At 41.4% G+C, this 20,837-nt stretch overlaps 2 protein-coding genes across 2 annotated transcripts; one reads left to right on the top strand and one right to left on the bottom strand.

Annotated features, from left to right (window-relative positions):
• Positions 1 to 1,213: 1,213 nt before the first annotated feature.
• On the top strand, positions 1,214 to 15,680 carry ART4 (ADP-ribosyltransferase 4 (inactive) (Dombrock blood group)). The gene is made up of 3 exons (XM_045781416.2): positions 1,214 to 1,748; positions 3,682 to 4,390; positions 12,256 to 15,680. The coding sequence occupies exons 1-3, from the start codon at positions 1,566 to 1,568 to the stop codon at positions 12,345 to 12,347; spliced, it is 984 nt and encodes a 327-aa protein (XP_045637372.2). The 5' UTR covers positions 1,214 to 1,565; the 3' UTR covers positions 12,348 to 15,680.
• A 2,935-nt stretch (positions 15,681 to 18,615) lies between these two features.
• On the bottom strand, positions 18,616 to 19,350 carry C25H12orf60 (chromosome 25 C12orf60 homolog). Its single transcript, XM_045781417.2, has one exon. The coding sequence runs from the start codon at positions 19,348 to 19,350 to the stop codon at positions 18,616 to 18,618; it is 735 nt and encodes a 244-aa protein (XP_045637373.1).
• Between the last annotated feature and the right edge of the window lie 1,487 nt (positions 19,351 to 20,837).

The following is a 20,837-nucleotide window of genomic DNA, read 5'->3' as shown; positions in this document are numbered from 1 at the left end:
TTCAGTCCTAAATGTGTGAGTGTGTGTGTGTGTGTGAGTGTGTGTGTGTGTGTGTGTGTGTGTGAGTGCAGCACCAAATCTAAATCTAAACAGTACCTTCCTCCAGGTGATAGGTTATGGGTAATTTTGTGTCCTCTTTTATACTTGTCTGAATATCCTGAACTTTTGTAATGAGACAGAACTGCTGAACACCTGGGTGGCTCAGCTGGTTAAGCATCTGCCTTTGGCTCAGGTCATGGTCTCAGTGTCCTAAGATCCAGCCTGTTATCCAGCTCCCTGCCCAGCAGGGAGTCTGCTTCTCCCTCTCTCCACTTAGGTTCTCACTCTCTGTCTTTCCGATAAATAAGTAAAAATTAAAAAAAAAAAAAAAAAAAAAGAACAGCCGTGATCACCAGAAAATTTAGATGAAAAACTATTTTTAGAGTGCTAAAAAATAAATAACAGAATTTTTAAGAATGGGCTTTAGTTTCTCTTAACAGTTAAATAACGAACTGGGAAGTGCAGATGGGAAAGAGTTGCAAGAACAATTACCCCAACGACTGGGAATAGAGGCAAGATGTTCAACCTAGAAAGGGAAGGGCCTGCGAAAGGATGTTTAAAGATTTTATTTATTTATTTGACAGAGAGACAGCCAGCGAGAGTGGGAACACAAGCAGGGGGAGTGGGAGAGGAAGAAGCAGGCTCCTAGAGGAGAAGTCGGATGTGGGGCTCCATCCCAGGACCCTGGGATCACGCCCCAAGCCGAAGGCAGACGCTTAATGACTGAGCCACCCAGGAGCCCCTGAGAAAGGGTGTTCAAAGAGCGCGCGTGCGGCATTAACTCGGCACACTGGACCCTCCTTTGGATTGAGGTCAGCTGTTCAGACAGTAGTCATTAGGACTCACTATAGACTGAACTAGTATGAACCAGTAGGAACTAGTTCTGATGCCTTCAGAAGAGAAAGCGGGGAAGAGCTGTGACCCCAACAGGTGTCATTTCTAGATTGGAGACTTTCAAAGTTACCGCGGAAAAGCAGCAACAAGAGCCTTCCTTCTGACAGTAATCCTAAAAGGTGAGCTGCTTCCTATCAGCCCCTTCCGGGCAGGGCCTATCAGCAGCACCAGATGCGCGGGACACAGCCCCACCTTGAGGTGGCATCTCCTCAGCAGCCCGCGTGAGCCAATCATCCCTCGCAATGGAAACCTGCAGCTCCAGATAATGGCACTTGGCCCCCAACACTGTGCAGCGCGTGCCTTTCCTGTCTTCCTGAGAAGTTAAGGTTGAGCCGCTGAGCCTGACCCTTAACAGGCCTCTGGAATTCCCCCTACACAGACTAGATAAGGGATTTTTTTTTTCAATTGGAAACTAACGAGTTCACTTCACAATCCCTTATTTGGTGCACAGATCTGCCTATTTTCGCAGAGATTTCAGCTCTGCAAATAAGCTGGAGCCCATAGCTTCCCTGGGAGAAACGGCTGGTGGGAGGTGGTCGACAGAAATCTCAATCAGACATGAACAAGGAAAGTTCTTGCTAAGACTCACCCAAAGAAAATCCCGGAGGAGAACGCGGAGCCCTCATTTCAAGATGAAGCTGCAAGAGCAGAGAAGGGTTTGTAACACCAACGAATACCGTCCATTGACCACCAGAGGCAAGAGGATTCTCCCAACGACTACTGCAGTCCCCGGGATGAGAATCTGGCTCCAGTCGGGGCCACTTCCTCTCCTGATGCTGTTCTCTGCGCTGCAGACACCCACCTGGAGTTCGGAGGTAGGGCGCGATCCTTTCCTGGTGACAACCTTTAAATGACCTTTAGTCACTTGGGATCTGATTTCATTCAGACATTGTTTTTAAAATTTTTTTTAATTTTATTTACGTAACAGAGAGAGAGAGAGAGAGCACAAGCAGGGGGAGCGGGAGAGGGAGAAGCAGGCTCTCTGCTGAGCAGGGGCCGGATGCGGGACTCGATTCCAGGACGCTGGGATCATGACCTGAGCCAAAAGCAGACACGTAGACTGAGCCACCCAGGTACCCCTCATTCAGATGTTTTAACCAATAATGCTAGTGAAGGGTGTTGAAAACTATTCTTAAAAATTGTGGAATTCTTTAGAGTTTATAAATTTGGCATTAATGGAAGCTAGAGGCATAATGTTATTTTCTTGATTCTCCATAAAATTTAAGGAAAACATTGCTTCTGTAGGACAAATGATGCAAAATAAAGCCTATTTGGCTTTCGACTGTTTCATAGGGATCAACTCAAAAGAAGTATTATAATTTAAAGTTCAATATGATGAAAAATAACCTAATGTTAAGAGATAACAGAGTACATATTTGAGATCTAGTGATATATTAAAGTGTTCAGAGCTCACAAGATGTTACAGAACATGATACGATTGATTTTGTTTTGTTTTGGCTTAAATAGATTCTGTAGGCCTATTTGTAAACCTTCTAAAAAAAGAGTTATTGGTAAAAATCATTTAAGCAGTCTTAAAAATCTGCTCCATTTTACACACACCTAGATGTCTTCTCATCATAAATAACAGTAAAACACCAAATGGTATGTTTTTGAGTTTAGCCGTACTATCTTTGACATTGACCAGATGGAATCTTATCTCCTAGTATAAGGAATGCTGTTTATTAGAAAAGCATTGTTTCTTTGCCAAGAAGAAAACATCTTGGAATTTAGATAGTTGAAATTATGGCTCTAAAAAATAGACTGATGATACTTAATGAACTTGTATTCAAATCTCTAACTTCAGTTTAATATGGACTAAATATTAATAACTGACATTCAATTGACTACCCATGGGAAATTCTTTTTCACACTCCTGGTTTCTAGGAGAAGGGACTGTCTTAGGCACACTCCTGAGCACTGTACCACTCCCCTCGGGGTGGGCAAATGTGGTTGATTGGTAACATCAGTAATAATAACTGGGCATTCTGAGTTTGACTCTGCTCTTCTTCCTTCTGGGAGTTAGTCTGACAGAAAAGGGCATGAGCTCTGTGTTCCTCTGTGACGAGAATCTTATCTTTGGGCAGGCCACAATCCAACACTGTCTACAGCTCAGTCGGCAAGTCTGCCTTGTTCTGGGGTTTACTCTTAACAAATCTACTTGCCATCAGACCTAAAGATGTGTGCCCCCACAATTCAGTAGTAAAGATGATCTTTTATATTTCATACATGCTCTTTTTTCCTCAATTTTTAAATCAGATCCTGGTCAGAAGAGAGGGCTGTTATTTACTGGGGACCCCTTGGGAGAACCCAACTTTACTCATCACTGAAGTTTTTTCTTAAATAAAGTTCAAAGACTTAATGCAAGTCTTAGGTATTCATAAAAGAGATAGTCCTGAACATCCATGACAGAATGTGAAGGGAAACAGAAAGTATACATAAATTTAATATCATAATTGTTTTTCTTCAAAGCACTATGCAAAAATACTGGTTTTGGTTATGCCAGAAGGATCACTTCCTCCCTGAGGAGGTGAGTTGTTTTGAGCTTTCAGTAATATTTATCAAACCAAATTCCATCTCTGGCACAGGTCACTGATGCAGGAAGTACTAGGGCGGGGTATTGATTATGGGTGAAACTTATCTCAGCAAATACGTTTTGAGAAGACTTGGCTTTATGGAGAATAGCAAGTCAGCCACCACATCCACCATGTGATTGGAAAAGTTAAAGTCAAGATTTTTGTTTTCCTATAGGTTGCAGTTAACATTGACTTTGACTTGGCACCAGATTCCTTTGATGATCAGTACCAAGGCTGCAGCCCACAGGTCATGGAGAAGCTAAGTCAAGGGGATTATTTTGCAAAAGAACTAAAAGTATATAGAAATTACCACAGGGTCTGGGCAAATGCCCACTTCACCTGGCTGAACCAAGCAAAAGATCTCCCCAAGAACATGACTGTTACACACGCTGTGGCCATCTTGGTTTATACATCAAACAACAGTGTCCGCACGGACTTCACTAGAGCCATGGCCAGTGCTGGGAGGTCTCCACAGCAGTATAAACATTCATTCCATTTCAAATACCTACACTACTACCTGACCTCAGCAATCCAGCTGCTACGGGAAGAAATGGTCATGAAGAATGACTCTCTGTGTTTTGAGGTGCATCATGAGATGAAGGGTATCTACTTGGAAGCCTACAGAGGTGCCATCATCCGATTTGGCCAATTTCTCTCCACCTCCCGCTTGAAAGAAGCAGCACAGAAGTTTGGGAACCAAACTCTATTTACCATATTTACCTGCCTGGGTGCACCTGTACAAGAAGTCTCGCTCAAGGAGGAGGTCCTGGTCCCTCCCTATGAGGTGTTCAAAGTTGTAAACATGAGCTCCCACCCGAGAGGAAATTGGTTGCAGCTGCAATCGGCTGGGAACGTGAGCGCATATAACTGTCAGCTGCTGAAAGGTATTAGATTATCGATCTAAATGGAATCTACTCTTATCAGGATCACAGACCACTATTCTTTTAAAAAAGTTCTTTTTCTGAGTGGGCTTATTGGGGGAAAGGCCAAAAACATGGAAATTGGCCTTCAGGAATGGTGGAACTGACAAATTTGAGAAGACCTGCCTCATTTCTTGGTTTCCCTCTCCTTCTCTCTCCCCAGCTACCTCTAGGGGAAAAAAAATGTGTTTCTTCAGTGGCACTAATATGTGGGGCATTCTAGACACAGGGAGTAAACCTCTACTGAAAAAGCGCCTAAAATAGAGCATTTTTACCTTTGCCTTCAAACTTTCTTTTTTTTTTTTTTTTTTTTTTTTTTTGTCATGGTCATTACAGGAGTAAGGAGCGCTGTAAGTAAAGCCGGAGGCATGATTTATTCATTCACTCTTATCTATTACGCATCTTCTATGTTTCAGGAACTGGGATGGGAGGCACCAGGTGATATGAAATGAACAAAGCAAAATCACTGTCCCAGGAGGAGTTTTAGTTTAATGAAAAATAGAAATATGTGCAAATGTCCACACTCAAAAGCACTAAGCAATACACCAGATGTTTAAGCAAGGGTTGTGGCTTCTCGGTGCAGGAAGCTACTCATTCTCTCTGGAGAAAGTGAGAAAGTCTTCTTGATAGAGGACCCCGTGGGACTTGAAGTAGGAATGGGGGTTTTCAGTGAAAGATGAGGGGGAAAGCCATGGAAAGCAGAAAAAGGCATATGCTGAATCACAGAGGTTTCAAACAGCCAGTGTCTAGGGAATCTCTACAATTCTGGATGGCTGGAATTTAGGAGGTAGAGGATGCAGGAAGAGGCTAGGAGTAGAAAAGGAATAGGGGATTGCTTGAGGTGGGGAGATTTCTGACGGGCCAGATGGTTCAAACTCTTGTATTCTGCTAAGGACTTTCAAACTTCATGCTAAAGGTAATGAGATGTCATTAGAAGTTTTTAAGGAGTAGAGCTTCAATTAGATCAGTATTTTAGCAAGAGCTCTGACGATATTGTGAAAAATGAACTGCAGCAGGAGAAATTGGAGACATCACAGAACAAAAAAATATTGTTAAGATCCTTTTTAGAAAAATATGTGGCCACCCCATTCCGTCCCTGTCTGTTGCCAGTCACAGTCCCTGCACAAAACGGTAGTTCTGTGGCAAGTGCTGTGCCCTGTTTGATTTAGAAAGGAGATCGTCCTTATCCACATGTGTTCACACTCAATACTTAACTGCCGTGTCTACCTTGGAAATATCCCTGACTCTTTCTCTACTCCATCATTATCGCTACTGTCAGTAATTCAGGCCATCAGCATTTCTCAGCGTTTTGGGGCTGCAGTGTTACCATGATCCTGAAATTGGCACCCACGCTGAGGTCTTGGACCTGCTCACTCTGGCCTATCTGCAAACACAGACCAGGGGAGAGGGGACCTATCGATACTTTTATCTCTTCCTGCCTGTGCTCAGAAGGGTGGCAGGCAGCAATACGAGTGAAATGAGTATCTGTTCACAGAACCAAGAGATTGGTGTTTGCAGAGGAGAATGGAAAACTAGAGTGTGAAGCAAACAGTGAGATTTTGATAATAAACAAGAACATTCATAGCCACTTTCCACGGTTCTTCGGAACTACACTGTTGCTTCATCCTCATCCTGATGAAGTTGAGACAAAAAATTTTCTACTGGCTTGATGAGCACAGGAAAATATATTAAGTAAAAAGTTGTAGAACATTTACCTCAAACTGTAGGAGACGGAGAAAAAAGGAGTGTGTAATAGAAACTATTACCCATATTCTCTACTCCGTAAGTCTCGAAGGAAACTATTTCGAGACCCTCCCCACTAATCTAATGATCTTTGCTTTCCTCTCAGGAAGCTACTCAACTTGGAGTTAAGGCTTAGCTGGAGTAGCCATGCACATCGCTAGACTCTGGAAGCTTGGCTGGTCTTGAGCAGATATTTGAGATCACAAATCATACTTAAGGGAATCAGTAATCTTGTTTTGCTCTATAAACACTTTGTGGGCAGACATGTGACTACCTAGTATTTCAGTGTTGGGCAGGGAATCCAGGCAGTTTGACCCCAAATCCACTGTCTGGATTCCTATCCAACTTGTACCATTCTTTAGCTGTGTTCTCAGTCCAGTTGCTTAAACTCCCTATGTTTCTTCAACTATGTAAAGAGCATCATAATAGAGACCCACAGGGTTCTTGTGGAAATAAAATAAAATAAAATAAAATAAAATAAAATAAAATAAAATAAAATAAAATAAAATATAAAATGCTAAAGTATTTCTACCTGACCTAGCATGTAATAAATGGTAAATAAGTGTTAACCAATATTAACTTTAGTGTCCTGGCACACGGAGGCGTTCAATCTACATTTGTTGAAAAAAAAAAAGTCCATATTTGTTGAATGAGTGAATAAATGAAGCATTCTCTTTCAATGCTTCCAAGTGATCTGGTCTTTGGGTCAGATGACCAGATAACTCAACTGACTAAAAACAGTTTCAATATTTACTAGAAAGAGTAAATATTCTAGAAAATTCAACCCCTAGTCAAAAATAAGGTGCTATAGCCACGATATAACTGACTGGAATGTGGTCATTTGCAATGCGAGTTACTACATCTTAATTTTTCCTAGAAATTCACCACTGTGCAGTCTTGGGAAGAGATTGTAAATGGCAGAATAAAATGACCCCTGGTCATAGGTGTTTTGGTCAGAGACATTGTGTGGTGGGCCAAGAGCTGGCACGGGAGTGTCTTCCCAGCCAGCACAACTACAGAACTATTTAAGAGATTGAAAGAGGAAGAAGAATCAGCTCAAGCTGCAGGGATGCTAGACTTCCTTGGACTCCACTGGCTCTGGCTGAGAGCTGTAGAGAAGGCTGCTCCAGCCTCCAGTTCTGCTTTCCCTAAACCTCATATAGAAGCCAACTGAGGGAAGCCTCAAGGCTGCCATTGGCTGGTGTCCGCACAGACACTTTAGTTGAGGACAAAAGACTATATAATCTTGACATAAACACAACCAATATCCCCCTGTTGCTACTGATTACAAAAAAAAAAAAAGTGTGATTAATTTCATGATGCTTTCAGCTATTCACTGCAGTGGTATCTATTTTCTCAATGAGTAAGCTATTTCTGAAACTTTCCTTAAGTCACTTCTGTTAACTGACCAGTAACACTCTACTTATCCCAACATCCTGGAGCAGTATTGGATTGAGCCATACATGAACGATAGGAGGAGGGAGGTGGTGTGTTTTTCTTTTCTGGGAGTCCTTCATTGGGAGGGAGTAAGATCAGTGGACTGTCCCCAGACCTGATTTTCTAGCTGACTGCTATTGTCTGCCATCAACCTTAGTCTAGGGATTCCCAGATGGTATTCTGGAGGACTGATATCTAATTCCTCACGAAACTGGAATCCTCTCAGGAGACTGTTTCTTATCCCTTCATTTTTTTCCCCAAGCAGAAACCACAAGTTTCAAAAAGTTCCTCTGAGCCGATGACTTGTTTCCTCTCCTGTTCCCTCTTAATCTGACAGACATCATATTTGAAAGACAACACAAATAGGTTGGCTAACTGAACATAATTAAAAATTAAAAAAAAAAAAGACAACACAAAGACCTTTAAAATTGGTCAGCCACGACACTGTAATCCTCCCAACGAAAAGACAACAGATTAGAGAGTGTAGTTTCCCCAGTCCTTTGATTTATTTCAAAATTGGTTCTGTTAACTTGTAACTACAGTTCTCAAATTCAAAGAGTACCCAGGAATCTGTCGCCTTCAGAGTCAAAAGGTTAAATTGGTAGCATAATATATTTAAGCAAGGGCATTTGCAAAAGAAAAAATTGTTTAAAACATTCACTAACAGCTCTCCCTTCTAATCCTTCTGTCACCCCTCTAGTGACCTATACTGGTTACCATAGAAACAGATGTTTTCATGCCCATTGAAAGACTCAAAATATGTTATGTTATGTTAGTTATTTGTCCTTAAATGTTGCTTTGTTCAGGAAAATAATCCGTGCCAAAAATCTGTAAACACACAAATACGTACTCTGTTCTGTATCACTGGATTCACAAAGAAGGATTTATTTGTTAAAATGTTTTGCATAATCAAAATTCTTACGCTTATTTCTAGAGAAAATACAGTCACCTTTTGTAGTTAGCCTGGTTTTACATGTTAACTTTGCCAGTTACTAGCAGTGAGAACACGGGCAAATGGCTTAGTCCCTGTGTGCCTCCATTTCTTTGTATGTAATACAGGGGGGGGAATGTAAGGAAACCTCCCTTATAGGATTCTGGTGAGGATAAAATGACTTATGCATGTAAAAGCTCCTACAACAGATTCTGACACTTGTAAGTACTCAAAACTTGCAGCTACTATTACTGTTATATATTATTTATTTTAGTAACTTCCTGTTCCTTGTTTTCTTTTACTCTGGGCTTTATCTCAAACTAGTTTTCCCTATTTATGGCATCATTAACCTTGAAGTAGAGTATCTGTCTCAGGCGAATGGATGAAAGAATGAGCAATTGAGGGGCGCCTGGGTGGCTCAGTCAGTTAAGCATCTGCCTTCGGCTCAGGTCATGATCCCCATATCCTGGGATGGAGTCCTGCATCAGGCTCCCTGCTCAGCGGGACGCCTGCTTCTTCCTCTTTTCCCCGGTCCTGCTCTCTCGCTATCTCTGTTGCTATCTCTCTCTCAAATAATTAAATAAAACCTTTAAACGAAAGAAAGGAAGTAAGGGAGGAAGGAAGGAAAGAGAGAAAGAAAGAGTAGTTGAATGAATCTAGGAGACCACAGGGCATGGTGAAAAGAGACCACACTTTGGAGACAGGAAGGGCTGGGCATATATGTTAGTAGCTCTGTGGTCTTGTGTAAATGACAACCTATAAGGCTGTTTCTTCATCTATAAAACGGGGACAAAGGGGAATGTTGCGGCAGTACTTGGCATCCAACCTCTCAATCACAATTGAGAAACTCTGGGAAAGTACTTTGCACATGGAAGTGGGCTAATAGTTTCATGGCACAACTGTGAGCTTCAGTGATATTGACAGTGAAGAAAAACACAAAGGAAGAGACAGAAGAAACAATGCTTACCATTGTTTGAGTGTGAACTGCTTCCTAGATAACTCTCTAAAGGTAACATTTTGACAGAAAGAGGCTATAGATAGCATTTGCCTCCAAACAGCAGATTAACTAGATATACTGCTTGTCAGTTTTAACTTCTTCTGCTTTTTTCAAGGGATCGAGTGTTTCTTTCTGAACAATCTGATATAATTCACAGATTCAGAGTTCATGAAATACAATGTATAATAATTATGTATTTCTCCCGGAACTGTATACCCTAAGGCAGAGATGACCAAATTTAGGTGATAATCCACCAAAAAAATGATACTTACGTAGCAAATTACATTCACAGAAGGTTTTCACACACATTATCTGTTTAATTCTTAGAACCACGCTGTCCATTGGTTACTGACCCCACTATACTGATGTGAATACTGAGGCTGAGAGAGTTTGTGTGAGATTATTCAGTTTATAAAGGACAAAAGTAAGACCCTTTCCCATAGTTTATGACAAAAAGCCCAGGACAATGTTCTCTATAGACTGCTTTCAGGAGATTTGTCTGTTCAAAAATATTACTAAGAACTTAATATTAGTCTCAATCCTCTGTGACTGTGACTACATTACAACTCACTTTGCATACGTGAATATACAAATATACACACATGCATGTGTGTTATCCACGCATGTATAACAAGACAATCATTCACAGTTCACATGCCGTTTAATTCTAGTGTTTTTTATTCTAACGCATTTTATCACATTATTACAGCGATGGTCATGATAAAGCATTAAAGCATCACAATCTCCAATCTGAAAAATACTCAGCTGGGATACAGAGGGAATAAAAGACATTGAATAGATAGTTTAAAGAAAAGCAAAAACAAATACAAAAGTAAATTTAATGTGAGTTATCCTTAAATGAAAGATTTTGTAGATTGCATTTAATTCAGAGATGTTTTTCATTTATTCGCTTAAATCTATTGTCTATGTAAAAATAATGATAATAATAAAGCATGAGGTAGAAATGTTAATGACTGTAAGAAAGAGAAAAAGTAACGAGAGAGAAAAGAAAAGTTACTTTAACCTGAGAAAATAAAATTAAAGTAAGCTTTTTTAATATCCTAGTTATTATGAAGGGGGCTGAAAAGGTGGTTTTGAAGGATGAGTATAATTACAAAATAGTAATGTCCGTATGTTTGTCCTTATTTGAGCATTAATCATTATAGTAGCCATAAAGCAAAGCAAAGGGGAATGGTAGTGATCCTAGTATTTCCAACAGTCTTGAGATGAGATGCTCTCATTTTACAGATGAGAAAGCTCGGGTCCAATGAGAGTAACTAACATAAAGGTCAGCTAGGGGCAAAGCTTCAACACCCAAGCTAATCACTTCCAATAACCATAATTTCTACCCACTATATTATTTCACTGTCAATCAATATTCTCTGATACCTCTTCAGTAGAATTGTATCCCATTAAAAAGTGAGAAAGGACAGAGTCAGAGGTCCTTGTGATCTCAGCCTTAGTGAAGAGAAAACAAAACAAAAAATATTTGAGAGTTATTCTAATGAATGAGCTGCTCAAGTGGTCTTTATGGTCTCGAGGTCCCTGTGAGAATTCAGATAATATAATTTTAATAGGAACTTTGACAAAAGCTTAGAAATATGTATGCACCATTAATTTTCCTTGTCTACACTTATTGGTAAAAATGGATTTTAAATATTGTTTGTATATAGAGAATTCCAGGAAATTCCAGGAAACTCAAAGGATTTTATGCATTATTACGTGAAAGTAATGGGAAAATATTTCTCCATCATCTGGTCATCCTATCAAGCAATATGTTCAAATACTGAGGCAATCACAGAGTTGAATGTCTTCCGACCCCCAAACAACTTTCCTACCTTAAATAGTCAGCGAAGGCTGGTAGAAAAGGAGAGCCTACTCTTTAGAGCATTTTGCAATGTACGGAGAAAAATACTGTGGCTAAAAAGAGTTGAGCCTGACTGCCTGAGTGGGAATGCTGCCTTCACCTCATACTAGATGTGCGATGTTTGGTAAGTTTCTCCACGTCTGTGTCACCGTCTAATCAACAGAAGAATGAGGATAATGAGAATAAATACCTCGTAGATTTCCCGTGAGGTTTAAATGAGCCAACTGATAGCAAGTGCCTAAAACAGACCACAGCACAGAGTAAGTTGCTAATCAATGTTAGCTTTCATAATGGTGATGAAGGTGATGGTAATTAAAATGGGGATACTGGTGGGGCACCTGGGTAGTGTACTCGTTATGCATCTGCCTTCGGCTCAGGGCGTGATCCCAGCGTTCCGGGATTGAGCCCCACATGGGGCTCCTCTGCGGGGAGCCTGCTTCCTCCTCTCCCACTCCCCCTGCTTGTGTTCCCTCTCTCGCTGGCTGTCTCTCTGTCACATAAATAAGTAAAATCTTTAAATAAAAAAAAATGAGGATACTGGTGATGGTGATGGTGACGGTGCCGCTGATGACAATAAAGATGGAAAATCAGGAGATCTCACACACCGACTAGCTGGGTAACCTGGAGTAAATCTCTGAACTTCTTGGTGCTGTTTCATCTGCAAAATAAACAAATGGAGTTCTTTCAGTTAGGAAAAATTCTAAGACTATACTTTTTTAAAAATAGCTCACCTCAAATACTTTTATTAGGAATTTTCTAAGTTAAAAAAAAAGTGAATCAAAGGAGAAATGAGGTCTTTTTTTTTTTTAATTAACTCTGCTACTTAAAAGTTCTCTTTGTGTTCATTTTGACAGGTTCCAGCAAAAAGTACAGCCCTGCTCCTGTGGTTATTGCTTCTTTCTCCTTTTGGACCAGTGTTGTCATCTCTTCCAAAAGTGGAGTATAAAAGAACCTTGTGGTTTTGCTTTCTCTGTGCCCTTTTGCTTGACGCCAGTCAGGGCACCCTGCGTACCCTCGGGGAACCACTCTGCCCAGTTATCCACTGATGCAGGGCTGGCTCAGCCCACTGCCTGTGAGCAGACCTGGAACTCAGCATATTGCTTCTCCAAGAACACAGACATTCATCGTGGACTAGAAAAGGACCCAGTCAGAGCTGGTGAGATACAGTCATGGTAATTTTTTGGAATTGGGACTGGGAGTGGGATGGGGGCCTTTTTATTGAGTGGAGATTGATGACAGCCGAACGAGTATGAGCCGACAGCTGCTAGCAGCTCTCTCGCCCCCAGTGGGGAAGACTTTATCTCCTTGAGAACAGAGCGAACGCAATGAAGGAAGAACTGAAAAATGGAAAGAAACAGTTCTGATGAGAGAATATGAGCCCCTAGACCCAACTATGCCTGAAACTGGAAGCCTGGGCTTTTTTTTTTTAATTACGTAAATCAATACATTATATATTTGCATAAATAATTGAATTAAATGTCCTATCTCAAGCAATCAAAGGAGTTATGAATACTCCTTCTTTTTTATTTAGCAATCCTAAATAGGAGCAAATCGAAAAGCTTGAGTTTGAAAGCACAGAACAAATTCTTCATCAAATGGAAAAGCTTTGAACCCCAGAGAAATAATTCGGGTGTAAAATTTTCTTCAGAGATTTTTATCAGCATTCAAGACCAAACCAGTGCAGGCTTAGGAGGAAATATGAAAACCTGAGATATAAAAGGGAAAGTTAATAAAAGATGTTAATGAAATCTCATTCACTGGCAGTAATGGGGTACCACACGTTTCTAAAATAATACAAAAGTTAGAATTTAAATTCATAAGTTAATTTACAGAGGGACTTTATGGCAAATTGGATTTTAAATCATCATCAAAAATTTAGGTACATTTATTAGGAAAGCATGCGGATGTGTGTGGATGTAAAGGAGAAGATATGAGAGGGAAAAAATCTGATAACCAAGCAAATATCAAAGATATATCAAGTCCCCACTATGTGACAGTAATTAAATACAAGGAAGTCTAAATCACCAAACTTCACAGCTGGGAATGTTCTCCAGCTCTCCTCAGTTGTATATAAGATAAGTGGGGCAATGGGGGTTGTTTTACCTGATTTCCAAAGACCCTGGTATTGGTCTACACAGAGTGAAGGGGAGGACCAGCTCTATCCCTTTAAATCATGGAAGTCCATGCTCCTTAGCCTTTCTGAGATTTGGGTAAGAAACAAGGAAAGTGCAATCTGCTCATTTGACCCTAGAAGGACTTTCTAAAGGGATGGTACCATGAGAGAAGAGACTCGGTGGGGAATTAGCTGCATAAAATCACCTGACTGAGAATTCAGGCATCTAATGCTATCATTCTTCACACAGAATTTTGAGAACAGGGCCAAGCACACCTCTGTCACCCAGCTTCCACTGGCCTCTATACCTAATAAGGCAATTTCCCTAGACACAATTTTCGTGATTTATTGTCCAGGGACCTTGGCTGGTGAGCAGCTACTGACTAGAGAGTCCCATGGGCCTGGCTCTGGGGACAAGCTTTGCTGTGAGCCTTCGTGAGACAGTAGAAAAGCCTCCCAACATCTTACAAGTATTTTTTTTCTCTTAATGCACTTATTGAAACAACTATGTACAGAACACTTTGGGGATTAAAAGTGGAATAGTTTAAGCTAGATCTTCCATGAGTTTGCACTCTCTTGGGAGAAATGAAGAAAAAAACACGAACAAGTCACAGAGGAAATACCAAAAGAAAGCAGAATATCAAGTCTTCTGTTCACAAGAGTGCAAAAGAACTGAGGCAAGAGAAGAAGCCAGGAAGGCTTCAGGGAGGAGGCAGCATTTGAGCGAGGCCTTGGGACACTGGGTGGGAGCAAGGGGTGAGCGGAAGAAGTCAGCGTAGGTCTGTGTCAAGCACTTAGTGCTAAAACACATGCAAATAATAAGTGTTTCGAGTTTAGAGAAAAGTGAGATCCCTCTGTCCTATGGTTGGATACTGCTTTTTATTGGAAATGAAGTTCCAGGAAGGGCTTCAGATGGAAAAAGGAGAGCTGAGTAGAAGAGAGACAGGGGATATAGGAATGATCAGTGTACGCAAGGGTCAGGAACTAGGTCTGGCAGAGGAAAGCTGTAATGTGGACTGGAGAGGAAAGAGCCGCCCGATCAAGCTGAAAGGTCAGCCTAACACATTGGATCTCCATGAGAAATCAGTCTTCTGAGTGAGACATGCTAGATCGGTGATCTTTTTTTTTTTTTTTTAAGATTTTATTTATTTATTCAAGAGAGATAGAGACAGCCAGCGAGAGAGGGAACACAAGCAGGGGGAGTGGGAGAGGAAGAAGCAGGCTCCTAGCAGAGGAGCCTGATGTGGGCCTCGATTCCATAACGCCGGGATCACGCCCTGAGCCGAAGGAGATGCTTAACTGCTGTGCCACCCAGGCGCCCCTAGATCGGTGACCTTAACACATGCTCCCAGCACCTGCAGCACCAGTGTCCCTTAAGCACTTGTAGAAACGTGAACTCTAGGGCCTGATCCCAAATCCGAACAATCAGAAACCCAGAACCTGTGTTTAAGAAGCCCTCCAGGGGCCCCTGGGTGGCTCAGGTCATGATCCTGGAGTCCCAGGATCAAGTCCCATATCGGGCTCCCTTCTTCTCCCTCTGACCCTCCCCCCTCTTGTGCTCTCAAATAAATAAAATCTTAAAAAAAAAAAAAAAAAAAAGCCCTCCAGGCTTATGACTTACAGGATTATCCATAAAGGAATAACCAGGTTTTTGAAAAGATAACTTAACTCTTCCTCCGGCTGCCGCTTTATAGAACCAATCTCCAGAGATAGAAGTTATTCTCTCCAACTGTGCACATTTATGGGTTAGGGATGGACGTGCAGACTTTGCACTCATTCCATCTCTCCCTAGCGTCCTAAGTTTTTGTGCAAGCAGCCTGTGAAGTGGACCATTGGTTTAAATCAATTCAAAGTTCATGAAACTTTAGACCGGTTTCGAAAATTTCCCTGTAATTTCTGCTTTTTCGTTCTGGGCTATCTTCAAAGATGAAATGAATACATTCACATGGCGCATTGAAAGAGCTGGCTTCTAGGAGGTGGCAGAGTATCCGCTCTAGTGATTTTAACCAATGCCTCTCTTCTTTTTGTGTACACAGAAAATACTCTGGCTTCATTTATTGTTTTATTTGTGTCTTTACGATTCAGTGTTCTAATATGCCTATCTGATTGTCCTGAAGCTCCCCATTTGCTCTGACTTTAAAACATAATAAATCCAGTGGAAGAAAATTTCTGTAGAGCTTGATTTACTTGGAGAGCCGTGATTCTTGGCCTGAGCTGTCTAATGATCTGAATCAAACTGACTGCTACTTTATGAACCCAGATCTTGATTTGGTAAAATTCAACAAACATTTATTGAACTAGATGTTTTCAGAGACACCAACACGGACCAAACATTGGCAAGTGATGAAATGTGGGGGGAAAAAAAGGTATTACAAGTATTACAGGACTCCCTCCCTTCCTCCCTTCCTTCCTCCCTCCCTCCCTTCCTTATCTATTTGCAACAAGTGCCTATGTGTTTTATTTTGTTGTGCTTTAGGATAGTTCACTTTTCCTCCACACTATTGCCTCATTCAGTTAGGCCACACTGTGCTTGTGGCCTCGGAGAAGGAATGAAACTAGATATGAGGTAGAAACTAGTGAGTCTTCCCCAGGTTGCTTTTCAAAACCTGAAGGAATGGAGAGAAAATGAGAGGAACCCAAAACAAAGAATTTGAGAGAAACACTAAATAAGAGTAATGAGCTATTGCAGGTTCAAAAATGGAGGTGCCCTAACCTTTCAAGGAGAAAAGACCGTAAAACTCGTAGAAGTGTTAAGAGCTCCTGCCTCCATGTGTCCACAGGCTGGGAAGCAGCAGCGGACAAGAAGTCACCAGACCAGGCAGATTAGGGGTCCTCGGTGGTGAGATGTCTGTGAGACGCACTGTCAGTGATGGCCAGCCTCACAGAAGCCACCAGCATCTGAAAACCACCCACTGTTCCTGACCTCAAGGGGCTGCACTCGCTGCCATTCCCACTGACGTGTGGAGAGGACCTCCCTCGAACTGCCACCAGTCATGCTGCCAGTCATTTCACAGACAGACTCTGTCCAGAACTTTTCTTGGCCCTTGTCCCGTTCACTTCCTTGTGACTCCCCCAGCTGTTGCAATATCCTGGGACACAATCTTTTTTTGTTTGTTTTGCTTTTGGGGTTTTTTTTAAAGATTTTATTTATTTGAGAGAGAGAGCAAGAGCAAGAGAGATCACGAGCAGGGAGAGGGGCAGAGAGAGAGGGAGAAGCAGACTCCCTGCTGAGCAGACAGGGAGCCCTATGTGGGGCTCGATCCCAGGACCCTGATATCATGACCTGAGCTGAAGGCAGACGCTTAACCAACTGAGGCACCCAGACACCCCTCCTGGAACACAATCTTAAGACAGAGAAGGCAGGTGAGAATCTGAACACACACAGGTTCAGAAAAAGTAACATAGTGAGAGCTGCACCTCCCGCCTCCCATTTATGTATGTGTATTTTTGAGGGCAGGGTAGCAAATGGATCAACTTAAAAACGTCCTCAAAATAAGCCAGCTATTTGGAGCTGAGAGAAAATGCAGAGTTCACGTATTGAAATTCATCCTTTCTCCAAGCCCTCTAAGTCCTGGAAATGGCCCAGATCCCCTTGGGCCTTGCCGCAGGACATTCTGAAGGTCTTACTGTTAGGAAGCAAGGAAGCGATTCCTAATTCAAAATTACAGAGGTGTTTCCAATGGCAGGCTTGGCTTTGGAGCTGAGCTCCAGACTCGGGCGAGGGAAACTTCAAAGTTGCCACAACTGGGGAGGTGACCTGGCAACCTTGGTGGACGTGACTGCATCGCAGGCTAAAAAGGACATAAACAGAGCATCTTCTTCCCCCTCTCCACCAAACGTTCACAATTTTCTTCCCTTTTAGTTTCTCATGCTGCGGCCTTATTTTTAAGTGTAGGGAAATACGTTTTACTTTTAAAGGAGAAAATGGGATTTAAGACTTTAGATGAGAAGGTGTTTGAATGAGGACAAAACTTAGGTATTCTCCGAAGAAAAATTCCACAAAGAACTAGAGTTATTAATGGCTTTTCTTATTCTCAACAACATTCCTATTAGTTGTCATGTAGAATAGGGCAATCTTGAAAGCATACTCTCTCCCGTTGCATGAGAGCCAGAGACGTTCTGGTAGGCAAAGGGACTTGTCCAACGCTTCTTCCCCAATACGAGTGCATCTCAGAAATCCTACTTCTACGAGTGTTACGGTCTTTTCTCTGTGAAAGGTTAGAGCACTTCCATTTTTGAACCTCCAATAGCTCCTAATCATAAGACCTCAGTAGGAGGCAGACGAGAATAAATCATTTGCTCTGTTCTTATTCAAGTAAGCAAGGAAACTATTATTCTTCATTCATTGTTCTTATTAACTTCTGGATAAACCATACCAAAAGTATTTAGTGCTGGCTTACGATAGGTAAGGCACTGATGATACAGAGATGGGTATAGGAGTGACAAAAATGCAGAAGGTGGGGACAGCTGGGTGGCTCAGTTGGTTAAGCATCAGCCCTTGGCTCAGGTCATGATCCCAGGGTCCTGGAGTCGAGCCCCACATCAGGCTCCACGCTCATCGGGGAACCTGCTTCTCCCTCTGCTTCTGCCGCTCCCCCTGCTCATTCTCGCTCTCACTCTTGCTCTTGCTCTCAAATAAATAAATAAAATCTTTTAAAAATGCAGGAGGTTATTTTATATTGTTCCTGCACCTGAACAGTAGTTTCTGCCAGGTTATTTCACAATAATGTTTCCATCTACCTGGACTTCACACTGTATAATCTAGAAATAGAATTACCAAGAGTGGAAATTAGTTTAGGGTTATTTTAATTATGTGTTAAGGTGATGTGTAATGTTTAGAGACATCCCCAAATGTAATACATTACCTTGATTTTCTGAACAATATGTTATGTTTAGTGAACCGCCATGTCAAGCAGGCTTTCTTTGATTATTTTTATTTGAATTAAGCAAAACGTGAGGTAAATGGGCTTCCGGGTGACTACTCTTTGCACTCATGTCCTAATAGAACACATTTCTGGCAGCAAAGGTCTTAGAACATACTCCCAAAATTCGTAGGAGATGAACTGATTTTCTGACAGAAATGAGCACCACTGTTGCACTCCTACTGGTCACTGGCTTTCTTGGGCACAGGAATCTTGGATTCCATGGTATTTATGGCTTTTTGGAGAAGCTCTAAGATTGGTCGCAGAGTTTTGACAATTTGCTCCAGCTGATCTGCAACTGATTCAGTGGTGTTCTTGACATGTTCAGCTTTTAGTGCATCCTGCAATTTTTTCAAGATGTCTACTATACCGATTTTGGAGGGACCCGGACTTTTGTCTTTCTCCAATGTGTTGGCATTTGATTGGTCTTCAGTGTCTTTTCTATAGAGGTCACTTAACTGAAGATTCATGATGGGACATGTCATCAAGAGCGAAAGAGAAGATTCCAAAGTGCCAAGGATGTTACTGCTGTTCAGTGCAGCGACAATGACTGGTGTATGAACATTTTTGAACATTTCCTTAGCCGACTGCTGCAACTCCTTTACACTGGTATTCTGCTCAACCATAGAGCAAACCGCTGTTGCAATCTTGGAACATAAAGGTTCCTTTTGCATCTGGTCGTACTTTGCCTCCAGGACAGATTGCAACTCCTTAAAAATTGCAAAGATTTGTTCAAAGACATCCTTAACTTTAGCATCTTCTTTCACATTCATGGAGTGGATCTGGGTATTCATAGTGCTGTTAAACAATTCAATAAGTGTGTTAGTGAAGGCAACAAGATCTTGCATGTGAAAGAAAAACATTTTGGCAGCTTGCACCAGCCTCTCTTTATCCTTTTCTGATTCTGAAGACATTTCTCCAACAAAAATGGTTCAGCACTGCAAAACAAAGTAGTAATCTAGATGAAAACTTAAATTGTATTTGTCAACCGTAAAGAGACTGTGTAATCTAAATGTGAAAATAACTCCTGTCGAGGGTAGGAAAGCTACACCAGCTATAAAGCCAGAATGATCCTGTGCTTTAATAAAAATAACAACAAAAATAATTAAAAGACTAGAATAGGGGTATTTCAATGAATTCAAGGCACAGAGTGAATATCGAGTACTGGATCCTCAATTGGACATGCTGATATATGGGGTAACACTGTTCTCAGGCATTACTTTCAATAACTATCCAATCTAGAGAAGAGCTTTTTGTATAAAGCTTAAAAATTACGTAGAAGGGCTCTGATTCTAGTTAGGATAGAGCAAGCACACTCCATCCAATCTTTCCTACTGCGTACAACTAAAAATCCTGGATAAAGTAACTATCAGATAACTCTGAAAGGTGGGTAACAGCAGACCAAAGAGGTAGATCTTCAAAGATCAAGGCCATCTGACACCAGCTCCCAAGACGTCTGTCTTGCCTAAGAATGTTTCTGTACTTTCATTCCAACTCATCCTCTTCTGCTATAGGAGGACTATTGATGTCTCTAACCAATGTTCACAAGTAGAATTCTGGAGGAGATACAAAGAGATAGGACTGTGAACATTAGCCCAGGGGTCCCAAACTAGCAATCCACAGGCAAAGTCCAACCAGCAGATGCGTTTTGTTTGACCTGCCATAATGTATTTTTAATATTCGTATCAACAGCTAAATTTAAAAATTGGAAGACAGAAATCTGGATTGCTATTGCTAATTGAAAAATGAGATTAACTGGCAGCACTCAGCCCCCATTATCAGTTAGAAAAAGTGTCTAGAGCTATGGCTGTCCTTTTCAAACTGGACATTTACCCTCTACGCCCTATTGTCTGACACTAAGTGTTTCAACTATATGTGTCTTGTCCACCTGCTGTAGGCATTCGAGTTGCTTTATTGGCCATAACCAGCAATGCAGTTTATATAAAGTAAGCTTCCTGAAATCCAAACCTCCTCGTATTATCTCATAATAAAAAACCTTCAATGATTCAGTATTGCCCAGAGAATAAAATACAATTTCCTGACATGGCATTTAAGGTCATCTGCAGGCTGCTCTCAATTTTCCACTACTTCTTTCCCTTCACTGCTCTCACATATGTCCTGGGCCACCAGCATCACAGATTAAATTTGTGGCCTGAAAATGCCCTACAACATTTTGTTAGCTCCTTTGATCACAGTATTCCCTCCACCTGCATTCTCTCCTGCCTACCCCGCCCCCTACACATCTATTGAAATCCTACTCATCCATCCATCTTACTTCAGATGCACTGTCTACACACATCCTTCTTCCTTTTTATCCCCGTGGCCGTACATGGTAAGCCCAAGGATATGTCAAGTGCAAAATGACCCACTGGGACAAAGGTAAAATAATACCCACCCCACT

The sequence above is a fragment of the Ursus americanus genome, chromosome 25 (genome assembly GCF_024610735.1).
Source record: "Ursus americanus isolate L20-20 chromosome 25, mUrsAme1.1.p, whole genome shotgun sequence".
NCBI lineage: Eukaryota > Metazoa > Chordata > Mammalia > Carnivora > Ursidae > Ursus > Ursus americanus.
This window is presented reverse-complemented; position numbering and strand designations above follow the sequence as displayed.